The following is a 23387-nucleotide window of genomic DNA, read 5'->3' as shown; positions in this document are numbered from 1 at the left end:
ATTGCATGGTCCTCGGACCCAAGCCTATGGTAAAACTATTCACACCATTATACCTGGGTACTAGACAGAACCAAGGTATTGCATGGTCCTCGGACTCAGACCTATGGGGAAACTAGATACTTACAGAAAAATAGAAGTGGTAGACAGAACCAAGGTATTGCATGGTCCTCGGACCCAAGCCTATGGTAAAACTATTTACACCATTATACCTGGGTACTAGACAGAACCAAGGTATTGCATGGTCCTCGGACTCAAACCTATGGGGAAACTAGATACTTACAGAAAAATAGAAGTGGTAGACAGAACCAAGGTATTGCATGGTCCTCGGACCCAAGCCTATGGTAAAACTATTCACACCATTATACCTGGGTACTAGACAGAACCAAGGTATTGCATGGTCCTCGGACTCAAACCTATGGAGAAACTAGATACTTACAGAAAAATAGAAGTGGTAGACAGAACCAAGGTATTGCATGGTCCTCGGACCCAAGCCTATGGTAAAACTATTCACACCATTATACCTGGGTACTAGACAGAACCAAGGTATTGCATGGTTCTCAGACTCAGACCTATGGGGAAACTAGATACTTACAGAAAAATAGAAGTGGTAGACAAAACAAAGGTATTGCATGGTCCTCGGACCCAAACCTATGGTAAAACTATTCACACCATTATACCTGATTCACACCATTATACCTGGGTACTAGACAGAACCAAGGTATTGCATGGTCCTCGGACTCAAACCTATGGGGAAACTAGATACTTACAGAAAAATAGAAGTGGTAGACAGAACCAAGGTATTGCATGGTCCTCGGACCTAAGCCTATGGTAAAACTATTCACACCATTATACCTGGGTACTAGACAGAACCAAGGTATTACATGGTCCTTGGACTCAGACCTATGGGAAAACTAGATACTTACAGAAAAATAGAAGTGGTAGACAGAACCAAGGTATTGCATGGTCCTCGGACCCAAGCCTATGGTAAAACTATTCACACCATTATACCTGGGTACTAGACAGAACCAAGGTATTGCATGGTCTTCAGACTCAGACCTATGGGAAAACTAGATACTTACAGAAAAATAGAAGTACTAGACAGAACCAAGGTATTGCATGGTCCTCGGACCCAAGCCTATGGAAAACTAGATACTTACAGAAAAATAGAAGTACTAGATGGAACCAAAGTATTGCATGGTCCTCGGACTTGAACCCATGGAGAAAATAACTATCTGGAGAAAAACCAAAGCGTTACCTAGAGTCAAGCTTTGATATGGTCTTTAGATTTATATTTGAAGGATAACAGGTGATTTCATGAGACTAACTCTAGAATAGAATACAAATATCGAGCAGAATATTATAGTAAAGCAAATAAAAGAAAATATCTGTAGTTGGAAGCAAAGTATTAAGCATTCAGTTCAAACAGAAAGTATACAATTTCCTTACAACACCACCGAGGCAAGAAACAAAATGAAATAAAAGAGAAAATAAACAGAATTATCCTATGTCGTATACCAGTTTCCCTAACTCAGTAGGCAAATTAATTCGATAAGCAAATTAAAAGGCTTTAGCCAAGGCCTAAGGGCTTTGTCTCGAAGGGTCCGTAGGAGGCCTCGCCACGTCTTGTGGTATTTCTTGACCCTCGGTTCTAACTCCCCCCAACGTTCTCTGGGATTCAACCTTCTCGGAGGGTTGGTCAGCTAAAGATATATCCTCGGCGGTCTTATCGTGACTCTCAACCACTGGTAATGAGGACCCCTCCTCGGGAGCAGCAGGGGTAGTCTCGCGAATTGCAATAAGGTAATATACCCTGTCCTCCCTCCTAAGGTCAGATGAGGCACCAACCCCTGCTTGGTTGAGGGCTTCATGCCAGGTCTGAGAACAGTAATGCCTGCACACTGCAGGAACTTGAGCCCGAAGGGTGGCTTCAGTCTTAGCCACCCCATCTGCGAAAGCCTCCTCCTCCACCTGTTCTACAGAGCGCTCAGCGTCTATTTTTGCAAATACCGCCTCGTCTTTGGCTCTCACAGCCTTGTCCCTGGCATACTCGGTAATACCTTTCTCATGGATTGCCACGGTCAACTTTTCCTTCAGATAGGCAATGTCCCATTTGGCAGTCTGTAGTTGACCCTCAACGTCTTGCAAGCGATTGGTTTGATCCTCCGCTTGCTTCCTAGCCACGGCTAGGTCGGAGGCAGCAGTGTCCTTGGCCTTTGTCATCTCCTCCAGATCCTCGGTCGCCTTTTTTAGGTCGGCCTCAGATCTCTTGAGGGTATTAGCAGCTTCTAAGAACTTGTCACGCTCTTGCGCTAAGGCATTGCTCTGGCCATTGACCTCCTCGTTTAACCCGAAAAGGGCCTGGATAGCTTGCCAATAAAAACAAGTAACTCCCTAAAGAGAAAGGAAAGTACTAAACGACAAAATTCGAATAAAGTAAATAGGTGCCAAGGGACCCACCATGCCTAGATATTTCTTAAGGTCAAGGACAACCTTTGACCCACTCATATTTCTTAGCTCGGCCATGTCAGTGGGAAGAAGAAGAGATTTCTCCAGGGCATCGGCTACGAGAGCCCCCTCGGCTTCTTGAGATTCCCGCATCGATGCGTTATCCATCAGGGGCTGATCATGGAGCATGGCAGCGGGCAGCCAGGCTTGAGCCTCAGACTGCTGGATGGTCTTCTTACCTTTCCGTTGACCACCGAGCTTCAGTTACTTTGGAGGCCTGCGAAATTTACCCTCCTCGAGCGGGGAATGGGATTTGCTCCCATCCATTGGCTCCTTACCCTTGGAAGGTCTCTTCCTTTTTGGGTCATGAGACTCGGTCTGAGGGTCTGATACTGTGGGGACAGAGGATGACCTGGTTTGCACAGTTAAAATCTGGGGCGGAGGTGCTGGGGGCTGGGGCTGCGACTCTTCCAGTGCACCCTTCTTGGAACCGCCTTCGAGTAGGTCAAGAAGATTGGTTTGTGGCTGTCTTTTTAAACCCATCTCAGCCTGAGTACCAACTCTTAGAGACCGGAGGTCGGCTTCGGATAGACGAGGGTCTCCTAGATCACCAGAGGGATCCTCGAACTGATCAGCTAGGTTGAACACACTATATTCGTCCTCAGAAGAACTCAGTTCAACCACCTCCCTTGCCTTCTTAGATAGTCCTTCCTCGGCCACCGTTACTTGTTGGGATGAGGAGGGACCTGCTAGCGGAATGCCTTCAGGTATATAAGACCCCTCGAAAAATGCAAAACTGTCCTCCATCACGGTAATCTGCGTAAGCCGAGGGTCACGAGCTCTAATTACGTGCTTCGGGACTGGGAATGATTTCTGAGCTGGGTTGCATCCGAGGATTTGATGAGCAGCTCTGACCTGGTTATCAGTTTCGTTCAGGAAAAGTTCCGACCTAAGAACGGTTTCCAAATCCGCTTTGTTAACCAGGTGGAAATGACGTGCAAAGGCGTGCGGATCTGCGAAAAGAAAAGTGAAACTCCTGTGGTTAATAAACCAAAGCGGATATACAGTTATAAACATAAAAATATTGAAACCTAGATTGTCTCCTACTTCAGATACCCTACCTGGCTCCCCTTCTATTGTTGGGCAATGAAAACTGTTGTGCCACTTCCCCGACACTATGAGGAAATCTTGAGTCAACCCCTTATTGGAATCAGGAAGACATTGGATGAGATGAACCCTATCGTCCCTTGTCTTCATATAGTACGTCTTACCCCTCAGGTGATGAAGGTTGTAGTACCAGTTCACATCGTGGTGAGTCAGTCTCAGCCCCATTTTCTCATTCAAGGTATCTACACACCCTAATATCCTAAATACATTCACGGCACACTGGGTAGGAGCCAGGCGAAAATGCCTAAGGTAATTGAGGGTCACTGGCCTCATAGGGATTCTCATCCCTCCCTCTACGAAAGCGACTATCGGGATCACGACTTCACCCTCTCTCCTCTTAATATACCACTCTCCTTCTTCATAGTACTTCAAACTCACATTATTGGGTATCCCATAGTCAACAATGAATTTGTTCATCATCTCATCGGACTCAACCAACTTCTTAAACTTACCCATTCCCCAAGGACGACTAAAAGTTCCAGAAGAAGAAAAGAAGGAATAGAATCAAGGAAAATTTGGGGTCACTGGAAGAAGAAGACTTACAGAAATATGACGATTCTCTTCAGGTGGTGTGCAAGTTGAACTAGATTCAAATCATACGTATCAATGGTTGTAAGAGCGAAAATGAGGAAACCAGGCGGTTCAAACAGGTACTTATTCTCCCCCTTAGGTTCCCCAAATGTAACTGCCTGCCCATAAAAGCAGGAGATCCCCACCGAACAATTACCATCACACCGCTGAAAGTGGGAAACGTGGTACTGCCAAAATTTAATGTGGGCACACATTAAGTCTTGAAACGCAAAAAACACACATCGAGCAGTCGAAAAGTCGCCAGCATTAGCACGAACCGAAGTGGGGCGATTCTTCTAGAGGGCCCGTAGGTATCAAAACCCTTTTCCCCGTCCGAGGGAACGTGCAGCAGGGTTTTGAGGGGCTATTGTGGGGCCCGTGGGCCTGATAGCCTCAGCCCATCGTATAGTAGGCCCAAGGCCGGCGCCGAGGAAGACTGACCATCCAAGGCTAAGTTGGGGAAAGCCTCTTTTTTGACCCACACAGAGGACCTCTTCGTCCTCGGCATACTGAGGATAATTTTGGGAAGGGACAAGCCCAGAGCAAGCTGTCACATTCACACTTAATGCATTCACCTAACCCCTCTGGCCGCATTAATGGGGATATAACCCCTTAGCAGGGCAACGTTGATCAGAGTGAACCACTTGAGTACTGATAAGGCCTCTGATGGGATGGACGGCCAGAAGAAAGGCGAATGGATGATCAACAGATGGAAGAAGGAGATAGGAAAATGAAGACTATATAAGAAAAGCAAGTAAAGTAAGATAAGGGGGGGGGGGGAAAGGAGGAGAAGAAAAGGGGCTCCTCGGCCACGGGCCGAGGAGCATCCCCCCAGTTGTGAATAAACTCTAAGTATTTTTTAATAAAAGAGAGTTCATGCTTGGTGAACGACGGCTAACGCCTAAACCTTCAACCCACTCTCTACAAATTTATTGTTTGGGCTTGTTGAGCTGAAAACCCATTCATACTCAGGGTCAAATCCAAATTGAGTCCCTACAATAACTTTGCCACCTCATACAAATTTTTTTTTTTTTTGGTAATTTTTTTGTGAATTTTGGCTTGACCCTAAACTTATTGGCTTCACCAATTAGGAAGTCACCTTCCGTCAAGTAATGCAATAGTGAGTTGAATTGATAGGTTATTACGAGTAATGTTACAGCTACAAACTATTTTATAATATTTTTACAAACTATTAATATAATAAATTCTTATTAGTTCTAATATAAGTCCACTACTAACATCACATTTATGTTTACCAATAATTATTTGAAAATTACTAAAATCGCATCAGTAATTTATAAAAATATTGTAAAATAATTTATGACTGTAAAATTATTATAACGTAGTATTATTATAAGCATGCCACCTCTTAAAATTTTTGTAATTTGTAGTTTTTTTTTTTTTTTTTGTTGTTGTTGTTGTTGTTGCTGTTGCCGTGACTCTATATAACTTACTGACTTAGAGTTGTGCTCTGACTTAGAGTTGTGCTCTCCAGTTGTTTCATTCGTAAAAGCATAAAAACCTGGTATTGGCGCGTAACTAGTGTCTGGTCTCTGGTCCTTTGAGTCGATGAGTTTGAAGTTGAAAGCGGTGTCAGGCTCAGACACCGATCCGAAAAACCCCAACAATGAAAACATAATAAAGAGAGAGATAGTGGATTTAAGGAATGGAAGCGAAGTCCTGTACATACAGAGGTTCTTCACCTACGACCAATCCTGGAAATGGTTCCATTTTCTTAACAATCACATTCCTTGGACCAGACCCACCGTTCGTGTCTTTGGTCGCTCTTGTCTTCAGGTACTCCCAATTCTATTTTATCTGTTTAATTTAATTTAATTTTATTTTTTAACATGTCCCATTTAGTTAACTAGTGATTGGAATGATAAATTTAACACACCCACACAAAAATTTTATTTTTAGGTTGTGAAAATTTGTAATTGGTAATGCATGCATGTTAGTAATGAGGTCAACTTAATCAATTAAGTTCTAACCTTTAAGTAAAAAATTATAATCAAGAAAAGTTAACAATTTTCTTTGTAAGGAGGAAGAGGGAGATTTTTTTGTAATGGACATAAGTTTGTCCCAAATGGTTTGGAGGAAAATTTGTACAACCCACTATGTGGCAATGTTTGAGAAAAAAAAAGGGTCTGGAAATCTTTAATCTTGTGCTGCATGGAGGCAGTCAATTGATATAAGTTGATTTGAAATTTGATTCAAATTGAATATTACAATGTTGAATCGATCTATTTAGTGAATAGATCTGATTGCAACGTTTATAGAATTAGAATAAAATATTTCAACATTTATTAGATTTGGAAATGATGCTGAAAGAATTGTTTTTGATCTTTGTATTTTTATTTCTTGAATTGGAAGTTCCATGAATCAAGATCCTAATGCATGTATATACAAAGAGTCCAATGAGAGCAAGAATTTCAATAATCCTTAGGTGTGTGATGTGACTTGTTTAAATAACTTAATGGGTCATGTGATTAAAGTACACGTTGTGAAGTTTTAGAACATGTTTACCATACTTGGTGAGTGATTCAATTAAAGGTGTTGGAGCTTGTGGAATGTATGACTTGTAATGTGTATGCCATTGTTGTGAATTCAAGGATGTTTTTGTTTGGAGTTGTGCCTCAAATTGTTATGTGACATCCTAGTGGTACAGTGTGGGCTGATCTTCTTATCAGGATGAATTTTCTGGTTATATATGTAATGCCATAATGGGAGGCACATTTCTTGGCTGAATAATTTGATTTAATCATACTTAGTAGGACTTACTGAACTGATCATGTATGATGTGAGGTAAGAAGCAATGCTTCTTCTTCTTCCTCAATTGTGGGTTCTTGTGTTATATTTGTTTCTGTAGCCTAGAGACACATGTTATGTTGCAAGTCCAGGATTGCCAGAGTTGATTTACAGTGGATATAAGCCACATGCCTATTCTTGGGATGATTATCCTCCACTTAAGGATATCTTGGATGCGGTAAGAATAATTTGGTATAAATTTTCTTATATTCAGTACTACAAGATATCTTTATTAGTGCAATACAGTTGTATTTGTATTGGAAGCTGATGCCTTCACTAATTCGTGAAGGTACATAAAGCTCTTCCTGGGAGTTGTTTCAATAGCTTACTCTTAAATAGGTATAAAGCTGGTAATGACTATGTTGGTTGGCATTCTGATGATGAGAAGCTTTATGGATTGACTCCAGAGATTGCTTCAGTATCCTTTGGATGTGATCGTGATTTCTTCTTGAAGAAGAAACCCTGCAAGACATCAAATGGTATGATTAAGCGTCTTTTCACTTCTTGCAAGTGTTTTCTATGTGTTCATTTCCTTCTTCTGGAGGGTCTGGACTATGCAGTTCATGGATGCTCTTATATATTGTGGCATCAACTAACTGTTGGTTTTATTTATTTTAAGCAAGGATATATACTACTGTTTGTATTGTATATTTCTTACAAACTTGATGATAGCTGTATGTTTGCATCAGGTTTACTTGTTCCTCTGAAGTACAGACCTGGACGCTGTTAATTCATTTTTTTGCATTATACTAATCTTGTAACAATTTTCTATTGAACTTATAGTTTTATGTTTACAACTGTCCTTTGGTTCTAGTGTCAAAAAGGCATGATGAAGAACCTGCAAGCAAGCGAATGAAGAAGAGCTGCCATGCTGATCAGTACACTTTCAAACTTAAGCATGGATCACTGTTGGTGATGAGAGGCAACACTCAACGGGATTGGATCCACTCAGTGCCTAAGCGTGCAAAGGTAGACACAACTCGTATTAACCTCACCTTCAGACATGTTCTTTGATTAATTATGTTACCAAGAGTATGGTTTTTCTTTGGGCTTTATTTGTTGTATTGATTTCTGGCTAGCTTTTGCAGAACCTTCTGTTACAAGGTACCTTGTATTCTGTTAGGAGATAGAATGTATAGTCTAAAAGAAATTGATATGAACATTAAAGGTTCAGAATGCTTTTAGCTTTTGGTATTGCAACATGCATCTCTGTAAAGGCATCACTAAAAGTCTAAAAGGTCGAAGATGCTTGTAGCTTTTGGTTTTGTGACATGCATCTCTGTAAACATCACAAATAATTTTCTTATATTTCTCTGTGGCTAGTGTTGCTAAGTTGGCTTTATGGATAATGGCTTGAAATGTCTCTCATATGTTGCAATTGATAATTTTAGTGAATTCGATATTCATGTTTTCATCTATTCTACTTCCCCTGCTGGTTGCCATGGTTTATACTAAAGTGCTTAATTTTCAGCAATACAGCAACGCACATTAGCCACAGGACATGCCTCCTGTTGTTCCATTTGTTGCCACCAGATCACTATTGCTCTTGTTCCCTTAACCAATCCCCTTCTATTGTTCCCAATTGCCTATCCCTTCTCCATTTATCCACTACTCCCATCTGTCTATGCTGCTAATGAATTTTGTCGCCCTTTTTCGTTATTATGGTTTAGCATTTAACAATTCTTCTGGGTCTAGACAAGTAACTTGTAATGCTGGTCTATTAGCAGTGTTCCAGGGAACTCCTATACCTTATAAACCGTCTAGCCCACCAGGGTAAGTGAACCTCTTTTAGGTTCTTGAAGAAGGCTCTGAAATCATGCATTGGAAACATCACACAGTCTGAGTGCTTTTATTTGCCATACAATCCAATGAACAAGAATTGTGTAGGTTTGTTGAATCACAGTCCCTGATGGCAAAAATTAATGTGGAAGATCAAAGTATGCTAAAAATAACAATGCAGAATGGAGCTTCTATAGTCTGAAATGCCATTGGACAGTAGTGATGATAGAGGTGTATAGGTTGACGACTTGATAAGGTGCATAGGCTGATGAGTGCAGACCACATTTGGTACGACAATTATGGTGTTGGAGCTCTGGCATATATAATAATTGTATTTTGTTAGGAATGCTATAAGCAAATAGATAGTAATTGTTGTAATGTTGCTTTTAGTTAGTTACAATTTCAAGCATGTTAATTACATTTAACACCTGTTGGAATTATTAATGCACATTGGAAATAATAGGACTATTAGGATAAGACCATGTGGGCCAATAGAATAGTTTTATAGTTCTATAAATACCTACTTGTAATCACATTTCCATGATTGAAGAATAAACTAACTCATTGCTTAAGTGCATTAGTGCATCTCTCACTCTTAATCTCTTTCTTTTTTTATGGAGGGTGACTACCTCGAATTAAGTCAGCTTCCCTATAATTCTTATCTATCTCCATTAGGAACCATGGGGTTCTTAACAAGTGGTATCAGAGTCGTAGATCTTGAGACTAATGAATGTGACCGAAGAGAATTTTGGAAAGAATTACGGCAAATGTGAACAAAGTTTCAGAGGATATCAAGGCTTTGTATGAATCTCACAATGCTGTTTTAGAGAAGGTCAAGGACTTGGTTGAATCTAACATGGTCATGAAGGAAGAACTTTCAAGAGCGCAGGAGGATCTTGAGAATATGTCCGAAGAAGAGATACAACTTCTTGAAGTTACAAGCAACAAGTTAAAGTTTCTTGAATCAACTGAACTTGCCCATGATTTTGAAGATCCATGTGATAATCTTTGTTGTTCATTAAGCATAAGTCTTGAGAAGCTCAAAGAACAAACAGTGGTTCTTGAGAATAGTAAATCAACTGCATTTAGTGAACAAAGAAAATTGAATAATAGTTCCTTCATGGGTTATCATTTTGGTATAACTCCAACATTCTTTGTCAATGCGGATCACTTAGAGATCAAAATCACACCAGGTGCTTGTGGTCTATATGGGAAGGACATTTGTCCGAAGGTGAGAAATTCTGAACCTTGCGATATAGTTGGTATAGTTGGTACAATGGAAATGTTTTGGATTGATATATACTTCCCATTCACTAACCATTCATTTGAACATCCCTTGGCATTGAGAATGATGTGTGGGTATGAAGTTTCTGAGAAGCTGGCTTTTGTAATTACAAAATAGAGTGAATTTGTTTCGAAGGACAAGGAAATATTGGCTACGTGGAAAGGTATAGTGTTAGAAGTTCCTTGGTGCTTTGGCTATGGTCTACGCAGAAAAAGAAGATGCTGTATACTGTGGACAACAAAGAATGATAGAATTCGGTCTTATTGGTCTAGAGGGACACATTCCCATATGTGATGGTGTACTAGCAAACTTCCTTGTTGGGATTGTTGTGCATGACTTCAATCATTCAACAAATCAAGGGTCAAGGTCCTGCTGGGAGTGTCCATTTGTTGGTCTAATTTGAAATGAAACCCGTTTACTCAAATTTTGAGCTGTGATTAATTGCTTTAGTGTTGTTGGTGTGTTCAATGGTCAAAATGTCTTGAGGTATTGGTATTGGTGTAGTGGCCAATCACCTCTCATGAAGATTACAACAACACCTTGTGGGCAAGGTGTTTACAAGGGGAAGGGAATGTTAGGAATGCTATAAGCATTTAGATAATAATTGTTGTGATGTTATATTTAGTTAGTTAGTTATAATTCCAAATATGTTAAATCACATTTAACACATGTTGGAATTATTAATGCACATGGGAATAATAAGACTATTAGGTTAAGGCCATGTGGGCCAATAGAAAAGTTTTATTGTTATATAGATATCTACTTGTAATCACATTTCCATAATTGAAGGATAAACCAACTCATTGCTTAAGTGCATCTCTCTCTTAATCTCTTTCTTTCTCTATAGAGGGTAACTATCTTGAATTAAGTCAATTTTCTTATAATTCCTATCCATCCCTATTAGGAATCACTGGGTTCTTAACACACACACACACACACACACACACACATATATATATATATATTCTGAAATGCCATTATACAATAGTGATGATAAAGGTGCATAGACTGATGTGTGGAGTGAGATTTTGTCATGTGGTACTTTTTTAAAAAAAAAAAAAAAAAAATTCTAAAAATAATAAATCCGAAGGAAGAATACAAAGTTTGCATTCATATCAAAGTATTAATTGATTCATTGAATTAGATAATGAAGTAAATACATATATTAATTAGGGTAAATTGTAAATTACACCCTTGAAGTTTGGGGTTGATTGGATTTTACACCCTAAAGTTTCAGAAACTTGATTTTATACTCTGAAGTTTGGTTCCGTTAGCAATTCACCCCCCACAATTAGTTTTTGTTGTTAAGTGACACATCATCATGTTGATGTGTTTTATTTTTGCCAAATTAGCCTCAAAACTACGTCGTTTCAATGATGACCAAGTGAATAGCTGGCACAATCAAAACTACGTCGTTTCAGGCCTAAACTTAAAACATAAATTGTAGCTTCAACAACAGGCTAAACTCTAAAATTAAAAACAAAAACCACAAAGAAGGCAGACCTCATACCTCCTTAACCCAACCCCTACGAACCCAGGCCTCTCAAATCCAAACCCATCAGCTGGTCTCATGAACGTTGGCAGGCAGTGAAGGCTCCAGGCTCACCTTAGACCACCATATGTTTAATTTGTGCTCACAAAGGGGCTATTCCGTCAAATCAAAATTCACGAACTGTGAATGGAGTTGATCTATGACTATGTTCATTGAATCTAGAGATCTCTTTGCTATACTTGACCAGTAGTGATGAAATAAGGAATGCTATTATGCTTGCACACACAACCTTGCTTCGTAGTTCACACTCGCCGATAGCCTAGTTTTAATTTTCAACGAAAGCCAAACCCAACTCTTATTTCATTGGCGCATGGAATAAAAAGCAAGTGGATCAAGGTTTTCAGTCATAGACTCATAGTACCAAATAAATATACCCCAAAATCCCATTTTTGGATGATATAGTTTCATCATTGTATAGAAGCTAACCAACAAAGGTGGAGGTCATTTTTGTTTGTGGCCAAGTGATTTCGTGAATGAAGATCTTGCACACACAACCTCGTTTGTGGCTTGCCTTAAGCTAAAATTTGTGTTTTAAGTTTAGCCCTGAAATGATGTATTTTTGATTGTACCAACTATTCACTTAGTTATCACTAAAATGACATAGTTTGGAGGCTGATTTAGCAAAGATTAAACACATTAGCATGATGATGTGTCACTTAACACCAAAAACTAACTGTGGGGGGTGAATTGCTAATGAAACCAAACTTCAAGATGTAAAATCAAGTTTCTGGAACTTTGGGGTGTAAAATCCAATCAACCTCAAACTTCAGGGGTATAATTTGCAATTTACCCTATTAATTATTTATAGTTGTGCATTAATTATTTATGTTAAAAAAAGACACTCTACCCCAAATTTGAAGGGAAAAAACACTTTCCTCTCTTGACATCCTATTAGCCAAACTTTGTTAAATTAATATTAAAAATGTTGTGTATTGACCTACCTTTTGCTTAAGGTCAGGTTTTCAAAATTATCTTAATTCAAAATTAAAATTCACTGTTTTAAAATTTTAACTATAGTGTAATTTAAAATATTAAGTTTGAATTTTGCTTATTATTTTTTTTCTTTTCTTTTTTCAATGGATCATGAAGAGGTTTTCCATTGTAAGTGTTTTGATATTTGATAAATTTTGCATCTTTATTATAAATTTATCAGTTATTTTTTTTTTTACTAACTATGGTTAAATTTTTGTAAAACAATTCTTATAAAAATTTAGAATATTTCATTTAATATCATGTGAAAGGTTGATAGGATCAATTCTAACAAAAGAATATAAAATAGAATCATGTGACGTTTACTTATTTTATTATTTCATTGATGACTTGGTATAATTGTTACAAAAGGTTTTTTTTGCGCACATGTATATCATGAATCACATCAGTCCTTCCAAAAAAAAAAAGGGGTAAAGCTATTTATCAATCGCTTTTCTCATTTTCCAAAAGTCAAAAAAGAATAACAAGGAGACATCAATTTTTTTCACAGCTAGAAAAAAGGGTTGGCCAGCTAAATTCCCACAGGCCTGCAAGCCTTTTCTGTTTGGAAGTCCTGAAACTGAGTGTATGATAATGATATGATAAGCTAGCTGGCAAACCATACAGAGTCTTCCATTTCATATTTAACCGGCGTAATACACTATATATCCTCCAAGAATAACCCAAGAGAGAAAATCCAAAGACCTTTATATCTGTCACTCTATTGGGACGTTTAAACTCATAGGTACCTCCGCTGATTTCTTGTTTTATCAGATTTCCCGAAATATACACACACACACACATATATATATATATACATAGCTATATGTATACTCTCCAAATTAAACTCATTATCATATGTACATTTAAATTTTTTTTTTTTTTACTGTCATGGCAGGACTCTGTAAACTGTGTTTCATTTCTATTCTTCTACTGCTTCTCTTCCCTGACTTCAACACTTGCAAGAACGCTGCTCTTTACAGCCTGTATATGCTCCAGTGCCAACTCCAACACCCTCTTCACCGCCAACAATTGTTCCACCTCAGTCTCCTCCTCCGCCTACAAATATTAATGTTCCACCTCCTACAACACAAGGCTCTTCTTCTTCTTCTTCTTCTAGAGGACTGAATGGTGGACAGAAGGCAGGAATAGCGGTTGGAGTGATGTCTGCAGCAGAAGCTTTGTTTTTGGGAGGCCTTGTGTACAAGAAACGGCGTTCTAATATAAGAAGAGCCAAGTTTGGAGTTGCAGCCAGGAGACCAGTTCTTTGAGGTTGCAGGGGATTCTTATAATTTCTTTTGTTTTCACCTTCTTCGGTTGTTTAAACCTTTAAAGTAATTACTGTTACAATAATGACTGACTTCATTGTTGAGTTAAACGATAAAATCATTTGAGCTTAAATGGTTTAAACTTTTGGATGAAATGCTAATAGATGACAGTATCAAGGTAGATATTTAGAGCACGTTTGGGTAGGCTGTTGCGAAAACGTGAGTTGTGTTTAAAAATGGTGTTTCAAGAAAAGCAGCGGCCCGGGTTTTGGGCATTTTAAAACTGTGCTGCATTAGTGCATATATTTTTGTTCTACTACTGCTTCTCTTCCCCGACTTCAACACTTCGTTTAGAGCCTTCCATAGCTGGCTCAGCTCTGAATATATATATATATATATATAATTGATTATTTAGTTAGAAGAATAGTAAATATACAATGGAATAAGTAAGCTCTTTATTTGATGAGTAAACCTTAGGTCCAATATATTAGATTCTCTATTTTCTTTTTTTGAGTAAAAATTAGATTCTCTAATTGAGTTTAAATACTTGATCGTTTTTTTAATTAATTATTCTTGAAAAAAATCACCATTCTTATTTTATTAGTCAATGCAACCAAATGTTTGAATTCAATTGAAAAACCTATTATATTGTACCTAAGTTTTACCCTTATTCTATTTGTAGATTATAAAAAAAACCAATTAAAATATTTAGCCTTTTCAATTTTAAAAAGAAAAAAATCAAATAATTTAGACACCAAAACTAGGTTTTATAGTAGAGAAGTGCTACTATGTCCATAACATTTTCACAACATATTATAAGTGATAATTTGTTATTGGTTTTAATTTGAATCCATAACTTAATTACTTTTTTATTCACCCATAATAACCAATAACAACTTATCACTTAAAATTTGTTGGGAAAATATTGTGGACATAGCATTTCTCTTTACAATAATATGGAATGTGATTTTCTAATGAATTCTTTAATGTTATACATTAAAAGAAAAATTATTGCAAAATTTAATACATAATCAATCATAAATAATTTCAAGATTTAAAAAAAGAGTGATGCTACAGCCACAGCCACAAACTATTTTATACCATTTTAAAAAATGTTGACATGATCAACCTCTTATTGGTTTTCATTAGACTCATAATTAATATTACTTTTTTATTTACTAATAATCATTTACCATATTAGCAGTTTATAAATTTTTTTGTAAAATAGTTTGAATCTCTAGCATTATTCTTTAAAAAAAACGTTTAAGTGCCAGCTTAATAGATGTTTAAGTTAAAATGTATTAATTAAGGGACAATAATTTTGTATATTTTCTTTTGTTTATTTTCTTACTAATATTCAATAGATATTCATTTTAATTTTCATGTATTAATTTAGCTTTGAATGCTACTATATTTCTTATTCTTGAATGATAAATTTTTTTCTCCGGATAAAATCATGGTTCTATGATCTATCCATGCAGGTAGGAGAGCTATTCTTTGAGGTTGCGAGGGATTCTTATTTGTTTTCAATTTTTGGGGCTGTTTGTAGGAATGTTTGGCTGTTTTAATTTGCTTTGATTCTGATACCAATTTGTTGCCAAGCAGTGCGCTGAGGTTTCAACCTAAAATGAGATTAAACATAAGAATCAAACTTGGTTTTTGATTGATCACAAAACTAACATTTCCTGATCTAATTCAAGGCAAACAATAGGTGTCTTCTGAGTTCTGACTCAAAACCAGGGTAAAGCTTCAACCTTATTGGGAAAATTAAAATCCTCCTTAAGGTTGGATCAAAACAAAACTTGGTGCAACTATTAGTAATTTTGTGGTTGGCTTGGGCTTTTCGTTATAATTCATTTGGGCCTCTCCTTCTCTTGTAAATGGCAGGATGTACTTTTTTTTTTGCTAGGTAATTGTTTATGCGGGTGCGGGGGCTAGAACCCCGAGCTAACGGTTTCATGGTAACGGGTACCACTTGAGCTACAAAGCCTGGTGGTAAATGGCAGGATGTACTTGTACATCTATTATCTTTGATTCTTTATCTGATTAAATTTATATGAAAAAGGATATAACCTTAACCCTTTTTTATTATTATAGAAAATAAGAATTTTACTCATTATTAACTTATAAATTGTATAGTGTATACATCATCACTTCATCAGTCAAAATAGCCAAAAAAGGAAAAAAAGTGGACAAATCCTTTTTTTTGAAGAGAAAGTGGACAAATCCTTTAATAATACAACATGTCACAATATTTTCATAACACTAGAATATGCCAATTGAATTCAAAATATTTTGCAGTGTCAGAAAATACTTTGAGAATTGAGATGCCAAATAAAGCAGCCTCTCTATTCCCACATTTAGGATTTAGCAACATAACTCAGCTGCCAACTATAACATACCTGCCAAGTATATCGAAGGAGGATTTGCTGCAATCTTGTAATTAGAAATTGCTGCACATGATTGGCTTAATTTATAATTTGTTGCACATGATTGGCCTAATTCATAATTTGTTGTCACTTCTCTTCAACTGCCACCTTACTCTATATGTTGCAATTGCAGATACAAGGTTGCCGAAAATCGTCTCTCAAACATGTATCCTGCAAAATTACAATCTTTTAAATTATTATTTTTTATATTCACTTAAATTTTCCCCCTCTCTATCATCATGTGGATGACCATGATCTATTTTCCTACGTGTAGATCCCAGAATTTACACAAGTCAAATTTTTCGTAAATAAATCTTTCGCCGTAATAAGTACTTTTTGTAACTCTAATGATGACTTCGTTCCTAAAAGTTGCTTACTAAGACGAACCTTTTCGCCTTATTAGCTTCCTCATAAAGTTTGTCATTACAAGTTCCCTGGGTAATTACGTTTACCGTCTCCGGTTGGTCAAGAAAAGGTTCAAATAAGCTTTCAAATATCGCAATTCTGCTTTCCATTCTTCACCACCAAACACTGTTTCTCAAGGTATGTTCTCTCTCTCTCTCTCTCTCTCTCTCTCTCTCTAACACTTTGCCTGAATTTGTCTCTTAATTCTCACATCTGCCTTTGCTACTGATCACTTCTTAATACTATCATTTACTAATCTTAGATCTTTGATTAAAGGTTTATACTTTTTTCCTGATCCCATGATATGAATATTTAGTTATTGAATCTAAAGATGGATTAAGGGCTATATTCATGTTTACTAGACACTTTAGGAAATGGGTTTTGGAGAAAAATTCAACCTTTAACATTCTTTAGTGAGAAAAAAAAAAAAAACTTAATGGGTAGTTTGGACCCAGATTTGATTGTTAGATTATCTCTCTTTTGTAAAATGTGTTATATTGAAAGTGGGTTATTTGTGGATGATCATATGAGGTGATGTTTAAGATTGTTAGTTAGATTGGTGAAAATGTGAAATGAGTTTTTGATTAGATACAAATTTCATTCGTTGTAGACTTGTAGTTATCAGAATTTGCAAAATGGGTTAGGCTTATGAAATGCTTGTGGATCTCTTTAGCTTCCTGAATAGTTAAATTTTGAATTCCTTGCCGGAACTATATGAGGCTGAGGATGTTGTTATACCCTAATAGATTTAGCTGTTTTTTTTTTGTTTTTTGTTTTTTGTTTTTTTTTTTTATTTTTTATTTTTTTTTTTATTATTGAAATAATATTAAGTTAGAAATTTTGGCAAAAATACAAGTTTTTAGTTGTAGACATGAAAACTCATCTAGGATTTATCAAGTAATGTACCAATTTGTCATGTTTTCTTTGTGGGTAATTTTCAATTTTTTTAGATAGAGTTTGTTAGACTAATGGTTCAATGATTAAATTCACCATTTCTAAGAACATAACTTTCGAGACAGAGTAATTTATTAGAGTTGATCTAGTTTTACTGAAAAATCACGTCATGTTGATTGGACTCAGTTTGTTTCTTTCATGTTATTCCATATTTTAGCTGTTGTAGTTTTTCTCTCTATGTACTACATGAACACCATCAAGTTCAATAGCTAGCGAGCATTTAATAATTCCCCACTGCATTTGTTTTTTTTGGTCTTGATTAAAAACAGTAGCTTTTGAATATTTGGAGGTGGTGATTCACTTGATAGTTATGTGGGTTCAGACTTCTGCTAGTTTTCATTAACTCATTGGGCCTAAACTATTTTATAACCTTTGGATAGTTTGTTATGCCATGTTATTGCTTTATACTTGGTCCGGTTTACCAATGGTTCACCCTTTAGAGTGCTAGAGTCAAGGTGATCCATCTTGGGAATTGTTCACACCTCTATTAGCAGATGTGCATAAAAGGGGGATGTCCTATATTGTAGTTATGCATAAAATTAGAGGTGGGTTGGTTACAGTCATGGAATCATGCTTGCTCATGAAACCAGTTTAAATCATGTAATTTTTTGCATTATGAGGATAATTCTGGAATGGTTACAATTTTAAGGCAACAATAATCATAACCTATTTTTAACAGAATATGAGATACCAATAATTGGCCCCTGATTTTGAATGTAAATGACCCTATGTGTATTTCCTTGAAAGAAGCTTATCAGCTTATTATTGTATTCTCATGCTATGAAATTTAAGTTCATCAAGCGTATATCTATATTTCAGTTTGGCTGCATTTAGCAAGTCTATCATGGAAGCCAACAGAGGACAGAATGGAATTCAACAACTGCTGGCTGCTGAACAAGAAGCTCAGCAAATTGTCAATGCCTCAAAAAATGGTAAATAATCTCTCCTTCTCTATCCTAAATTATGGTATGCTTGTACTTGTATGGTTTCTGATATTTAGGGTCTACATGCATATGCTTAATTACACATTCTAGCTATTTGGTTAATGGGAGAAAGTGGGTAAATGGAACTGCTGGCGGAATAGTTAGCTAATGATGTTTGCCTGGCTCTGGCTGAGTTCAAGTTAGTGTGTTTGAGTGGACAGGATATGCCAAATTATCTGGGAATTGAGTCTTGGAGCAATATCTTCCCAATGTGTTGAGACTGCAAGTCCTATTATTATTTTCTTGCACACGTAAGATTTTTTTAGAGTTATATCAGAGTATAGTGTCATGAGTTGGATTGTCATGACTATGAAACCATGTTTTGGCATTACAGTAAGATTTGATAACATGATCATGTGGGTGCTCACACAAATTTAAATAAAACAATTTAGCATTCACCCGACTAGTTGAGATTGGCCATATAAATCCTTTTCCACCAATTAGTACCATTTGGTCGCATATTTCTGTCAAGTCATAGGGAATAATGTTTCTTATTTACATTTTACTGCCATGATCCAATTCCACATCTTGTTCACTGTTGCTCATCTTTCCCATGCTTTGAATTGAATTCAAATGACTCCTCTAATTCTCTTTAGATGGCATGAGACCAACAGTTGACATTGTTAAATGTTTATTACATGTTAATTTAAGAACTTTTTTGCTCGGAAACCTAAGTTTTGGACTGGACATGGAAGATGATGTGCATGTGTCTATTTATGTATGCTCGAGTTTAGTGCTGAAACACTGGTACTTATTATACCCCCTTTCTTTTTCCAGCTAAATTGGCCAGATTGAAACAGGCGAAAAGAAGAGGGTGATAAGGATATTGCTGAATTTCGTGCACAGATAGAACGTGAGTTTCAGAGAAAGGTTGCAGAGGTAAGTGTAACAACAAAGTAAGGGAAATTGATTATTAAAATCCTTTCACGTGAGAGTAATATCAGATTAACTTCAACAACCGGTTTCAAATCTCAGCTGCCAAATTTGATTCATCAGTGAGTCCAACTTAAACCTCTGATATTTCAAAAAATTGACGTGGTTGTATGCCAGACACTTTTGTTGCTTACAGTGGGTATTTTGTGATCATTGAATATCATGAAAAGCTTCAGTGTGTGGGCAAATCTCCATAATTTCTATTTCTATAAATGGATATGCCTTTGACTAATGTAAATTCCCCTTTTGTCTCCATCCAAATTGTCCTTTAATTTTCTTTTCCTTACTTTTAGCCAAAGTCTTCCCAAGTTTTGTCATCATACACAAGTGATAACTTAAATCTAGATTTCTCTGGATTGTTTGTATGATGTGGGTGAACTCTAGAATTCTAATGCCCATCTGTGGTTCTGTTTAAGTGTTATTGATGTGGTAATTGGAATTTTTTTCATGTATTGTCAAACAGAGTAGTGGGGATTCAGGTGCTAATGTGAAGCGGCTTGAACAAGAAACAGAGACAAAGATCCATCACCTGAAGACAGAGGCTGCAAGGATATCCTATGATGTCGTACAGATGCTTCTGAAGCAGGTGACCACTGTGAAGAACTAAACTCCTGGATATGCTTGGTGGTGCTTGGATGTTCTCGCTTTTTCCATACTTTACTATTTGGAATTCGTTTGGCGGCAGTAAAATTGTGTGTATTTCCTAAGGCAGATATATTTATGATGTTTATGAGTTGATTATGTACCTTTTAAAATAAGCAATTCACTATGTGCTATTATTTTATCAGTGCTCAATGCTATATGATTCTGAGTAGTAGTGCTATTTGCACTCATGGAATGTACTTCTAATAGTTTATTGGCTCAGATGTGATTATTGTAACATTTTTGATGGCTTTGGCCACTAATAAAAATAATGTTTGGTGAAATAGTTAATGGGGAAGAGACTATCATGTATCAAATTTATGAAATTCAGTGTTGAAGAATGGATAGCAATGCAAGGAATTTGATATTTTATTCTTGAGGAAGCAGAATTGCAGGAGCTTTAGAAGAATTTATTTGCATCATGTTTCCAGAAGTTGATCTCACTAGGAGCCAAATAATAGGATATCCTGCAAGACTTGCTCTATCACTATACAACATGCAAATAGCCCTACTCCTAGGAGTAAAGGTCTAGCTTTTGAAAATGCCTTTTGTTCAGGATCCTCAGCTTCTCTGTTAAGCATTGCCCACGCCATTGCCGGTGGAAGAACTCCATAAAGAATTGTCATACAGTAGCCCCCCTATTCCACATTAAATCAGAAATAGTAAAAATCTAACCATGATTCTAAACATCGGTCATTGCAACTAAGATTTTCTATTTGATTTCCTCCTCTCTATACTTACAGCAATGTCAGTAGCAGCTGAGAATGCATCTGGAACAGTAGATGACACAAAAAGAGCTGGAGTGACAGCCATTGTCATTGCTGTGAGGCTTTTATTCCTTCCCCACCATTTTCTCAGTCCAAAAAGCTTGTTTCCCTGCTATATTTATACACAGCATCTCAGTTTTAGTGGTTTGTGTTGTTAATATGTGAAATAGGGAATAGAGTAACTTATCACTCAAGAATTAACTTACGATAATTAACTTACGATTTCTTGAGTGTCATACCTTAGTTTCTTTGATTAAATTCAAACATATTTCTACATTGAACAATGCAGTATAAGCTCCGTTTGTTTTGATGAAAAACATTGTTTAAAGATAATTTCCGATGTTTCCAGTGTTTGGTAGCATAAAAAAAGATGAGTTAAAGGAAAACTATATTTGGTCAATATAAAAAGTATGACTTATTTTTAAAGATTGTTTTCCATTAAATTTTTTTGGAAAACAACTTTATCTCACAGCAAGCTAAATAGAGAAGTTAGGAGGTTGTTTTTTAACTCATTTAAAGTTGCTACCAAACATTGGAAAATGAGATAGTTTTATGAAAATGCTTCGTGGAAAATGACTCATTTTCTAGAAAACATCATTGCTAAAACAAACAGACCTTTTTCAATGCATCCAGGTGTTTGAATTTAATTAGAAACTTAAGTTATGCATATAAAGAATTGCACATAAGTTTTTCCCTAACTAAGGGTATGAAGGCTACTTGTGGTAGTTGTGTTGAGGGAAATTGCCATGTGAAGTTATTAAGTTGCTCCTTAAAAAACTCGAAGAAGCTCAAGAGTGTGCCAATTAGTGATGTCCCAACCGCCAAAAGAGAGAAGGCCTCAACCATAATTGAAACACCACTCCATTTCACCCTGAACAAAGAGGGAACAAGTGAGCTTGGGGTATTTGATGTTATTGATAAATCTAAACTCAGAGATTAATACAGAGAAGATCATGAGACATAGCTGGAGTTGAAAAAAGATAATGTCAAAATCTTCAAAAGTGCTATGCATGTCGAGATCGATATAGATAATTTGCAAACTTAAAAAACATCACCTATATGTCCAATTTTCCATCTCTATTGATAGTTCAAAAACCTTTTGGAATTATTATTATTATTTTTTTTTGAGAGAGAGTTTGGAAATATAGGTGATGTTTTTAAGAGATATTTTCCAAGAAAGAAAGTTAAAAATGTTCCTCAAAAGGGAATGTTAGCTTGAACTCCATCCATTGCGTAGTTAGAATTTAGAAATAGAATTAGTCATTTGTCAAGTAACTAATAATCACATTTGGAACATGAAATCTTTCAGATACTTTTAACACGGAACTGTTCTATTGAAAGGGTTAACTTGAAGGTAATAGAGTCTTCAGAGAGACCTCATGAGCAATTCAACAGGGTCAACAACTTGGTCGGACTGTGCTGAGAGGCCAAGTGCTACTGCATCCCAAACAAGCAATGCCAGCAATGGAACAAGACTACCAAGCAAGACTGAAGTCCTTATGCGTGTAAGATCACCACCCAAATAAGCACAAAGAACTGCCATAAAAACAATTCTAATGAACAAGGGAACAATCACTTTCATTGGTAAATTAAACCAAGTGAAACTCTAGGAATGTTATCTTTTTACCAGGTGCAAGATCATGATATACCAAGGAAAAAATAATGACAGGAATTGTAGCTGGAACTTTTCCCCAGTTACCACTTCCCCCCAATCCAGCCCACCCTCCAGAGACAACTGCTAACACCTCAATTGCTAGAAGCAGACCTGAGGATCAGTTTCAGTACATTGTTAGTACTCATGTAGATCAAGATTTTACTACATATCTGACTCAATTGTATCATGCAGAACTCAAGATTTCAGGTCACACATACAAACATACACAATTGTAGGTCACGATCTAAGAAACCACTAGGCACATTTGCGCTATACCATAAAAAGAGTACTAAAGTTATAATTGAAGTTCCTTTTAATCACTTATATGACTCAATTTGACCTGATAACCCTCGGTGATGTGAGACTCAATACATGCCCGCACAATGCACTTACTAAATCCAATTTACATCATCTGAAATATAGCACAAATAATATGTAGTACATTGTAATAAATACCTATCATGGAAGTAGTTAGCCACTGGTTGACTTGATCAGTGGCACGAGTCCCACCAATGGAGATGAGCATGGTGAAGACCGAAGTGAAGAAAATGCCTGAAATTGAGGCCGGAAGATTGATCAAATGGAAAAGGATATCGCCGGACTTGGAACTATAGGCAATCATGGAAGTGTAGCCTAAGAATACATAGGTCACAGTGGCTAGAGTTCCACCCCACTCTCCTAGTGTTTCTTGGCCATGGTCCTAATAGAAATGACCTCCAGTTCATCCTCTTCCTCATTTTTTCTTTCTTCTTCCGTAGAGCCACATTGACTTCAACA

The 23387-nt window shown here is 36.7% G+C and overlaps 1 protein-coding gene, 1 long non-coding RNA gene and 2 pseudogenes across 2 annotated transcripts; 3 read left to right on the top strand and 1 right to left on the bottom strand.

The window, feature by feature from the left end:
• Positions 1-5648: 5648 nt before the first annotated feature.
• Positions 5649-8339, top strand: LOC111986514 (DNA oxidative demethylase ALKBH2). Its single transcript, XM_024018152.2, has 4 exons — positions 5649-5979; positions 7052-7168; positions 7280-7469; positions 7805-8339. Exons 1-4 carry the CDS (start codon positions 5752-5754, stop codon positions 8002-8004), a joined length of 735 nt encoding a protein of 244 aa, XP_023873920.1. The 5' UTR covers positions 5649-5751; the 3' UTR covers positions 8005-8339.
• Positions 8340-13234: 4895 nt separating this feature from the next.
• On the top strand, positions 13235-13961 carry LOC136069624 (uncharacterized). Its single transcript, XR_010630864.1, has 2 exons — positions 13235-13320; positions 13474-13961. It is a non-coding gene; the product is annotated as an uncharacterized LOC136069624 (long non-coding RNA).
• Positions 13962-16621: 2660 nt separating this feature from the next.
• On the top strand, positions 16622-20473 carry LOC136069315 (V-type proton ATPase subunit G-like; annotated as a pseudogene).
• A 61-nt stretch (positions 20474-20534) lies between these two features.
• The window catches only part of LOC136069518 (uncharacterized), a 4575-nt pseudogene continuing 1722 nt past the window's right edge, over positions 20535-23387 (bottom strand).

Source organism: Quercus suber, unplaced genomic scaffold, assembly GCF_002906115.3.
Source record: "Quercus suber isolate HL8 unplaced genomic scaffold, Cork oak 2.0 scaffold_10, whole genome shotgun sequence".
NCBI lineage: Eukaryota > Viridiplantae > Streptophyta > Magnoliopsida > Fagales > Fagaceae > Quercus > Quercus suber.
The sequence above is the reverse complement of the archived record's forward strand: the minus strand, read 5'-3'. Positions and strand labels throughout refer to the sequence as shown.

Bases quoted from the DNA above. Each gene is read 5' to 3' on its own strand.
- LOC111986514 (XM_024018152.2), top strand. From the start codon at position 5,752: ATGAGTTTGAAGTTGAAAGCGGTGTCAGGCTCAGACACCGATCCGAAA. The intron at 5,980-7,051 runs GTACTCCCAATT...TTGTTTCTGTAG, and splicing joins TTGGTCGCTCTTGTCTTCAG to CCTAGAGACACATGTTATGT. The intron at 7,169-7,279 runs GTAAGAATAATT...TAATTCGTGAAG, and splicing joins TTAAGGATATCTTGGATGCG to GTACATAAAGCTCTTCCTGG.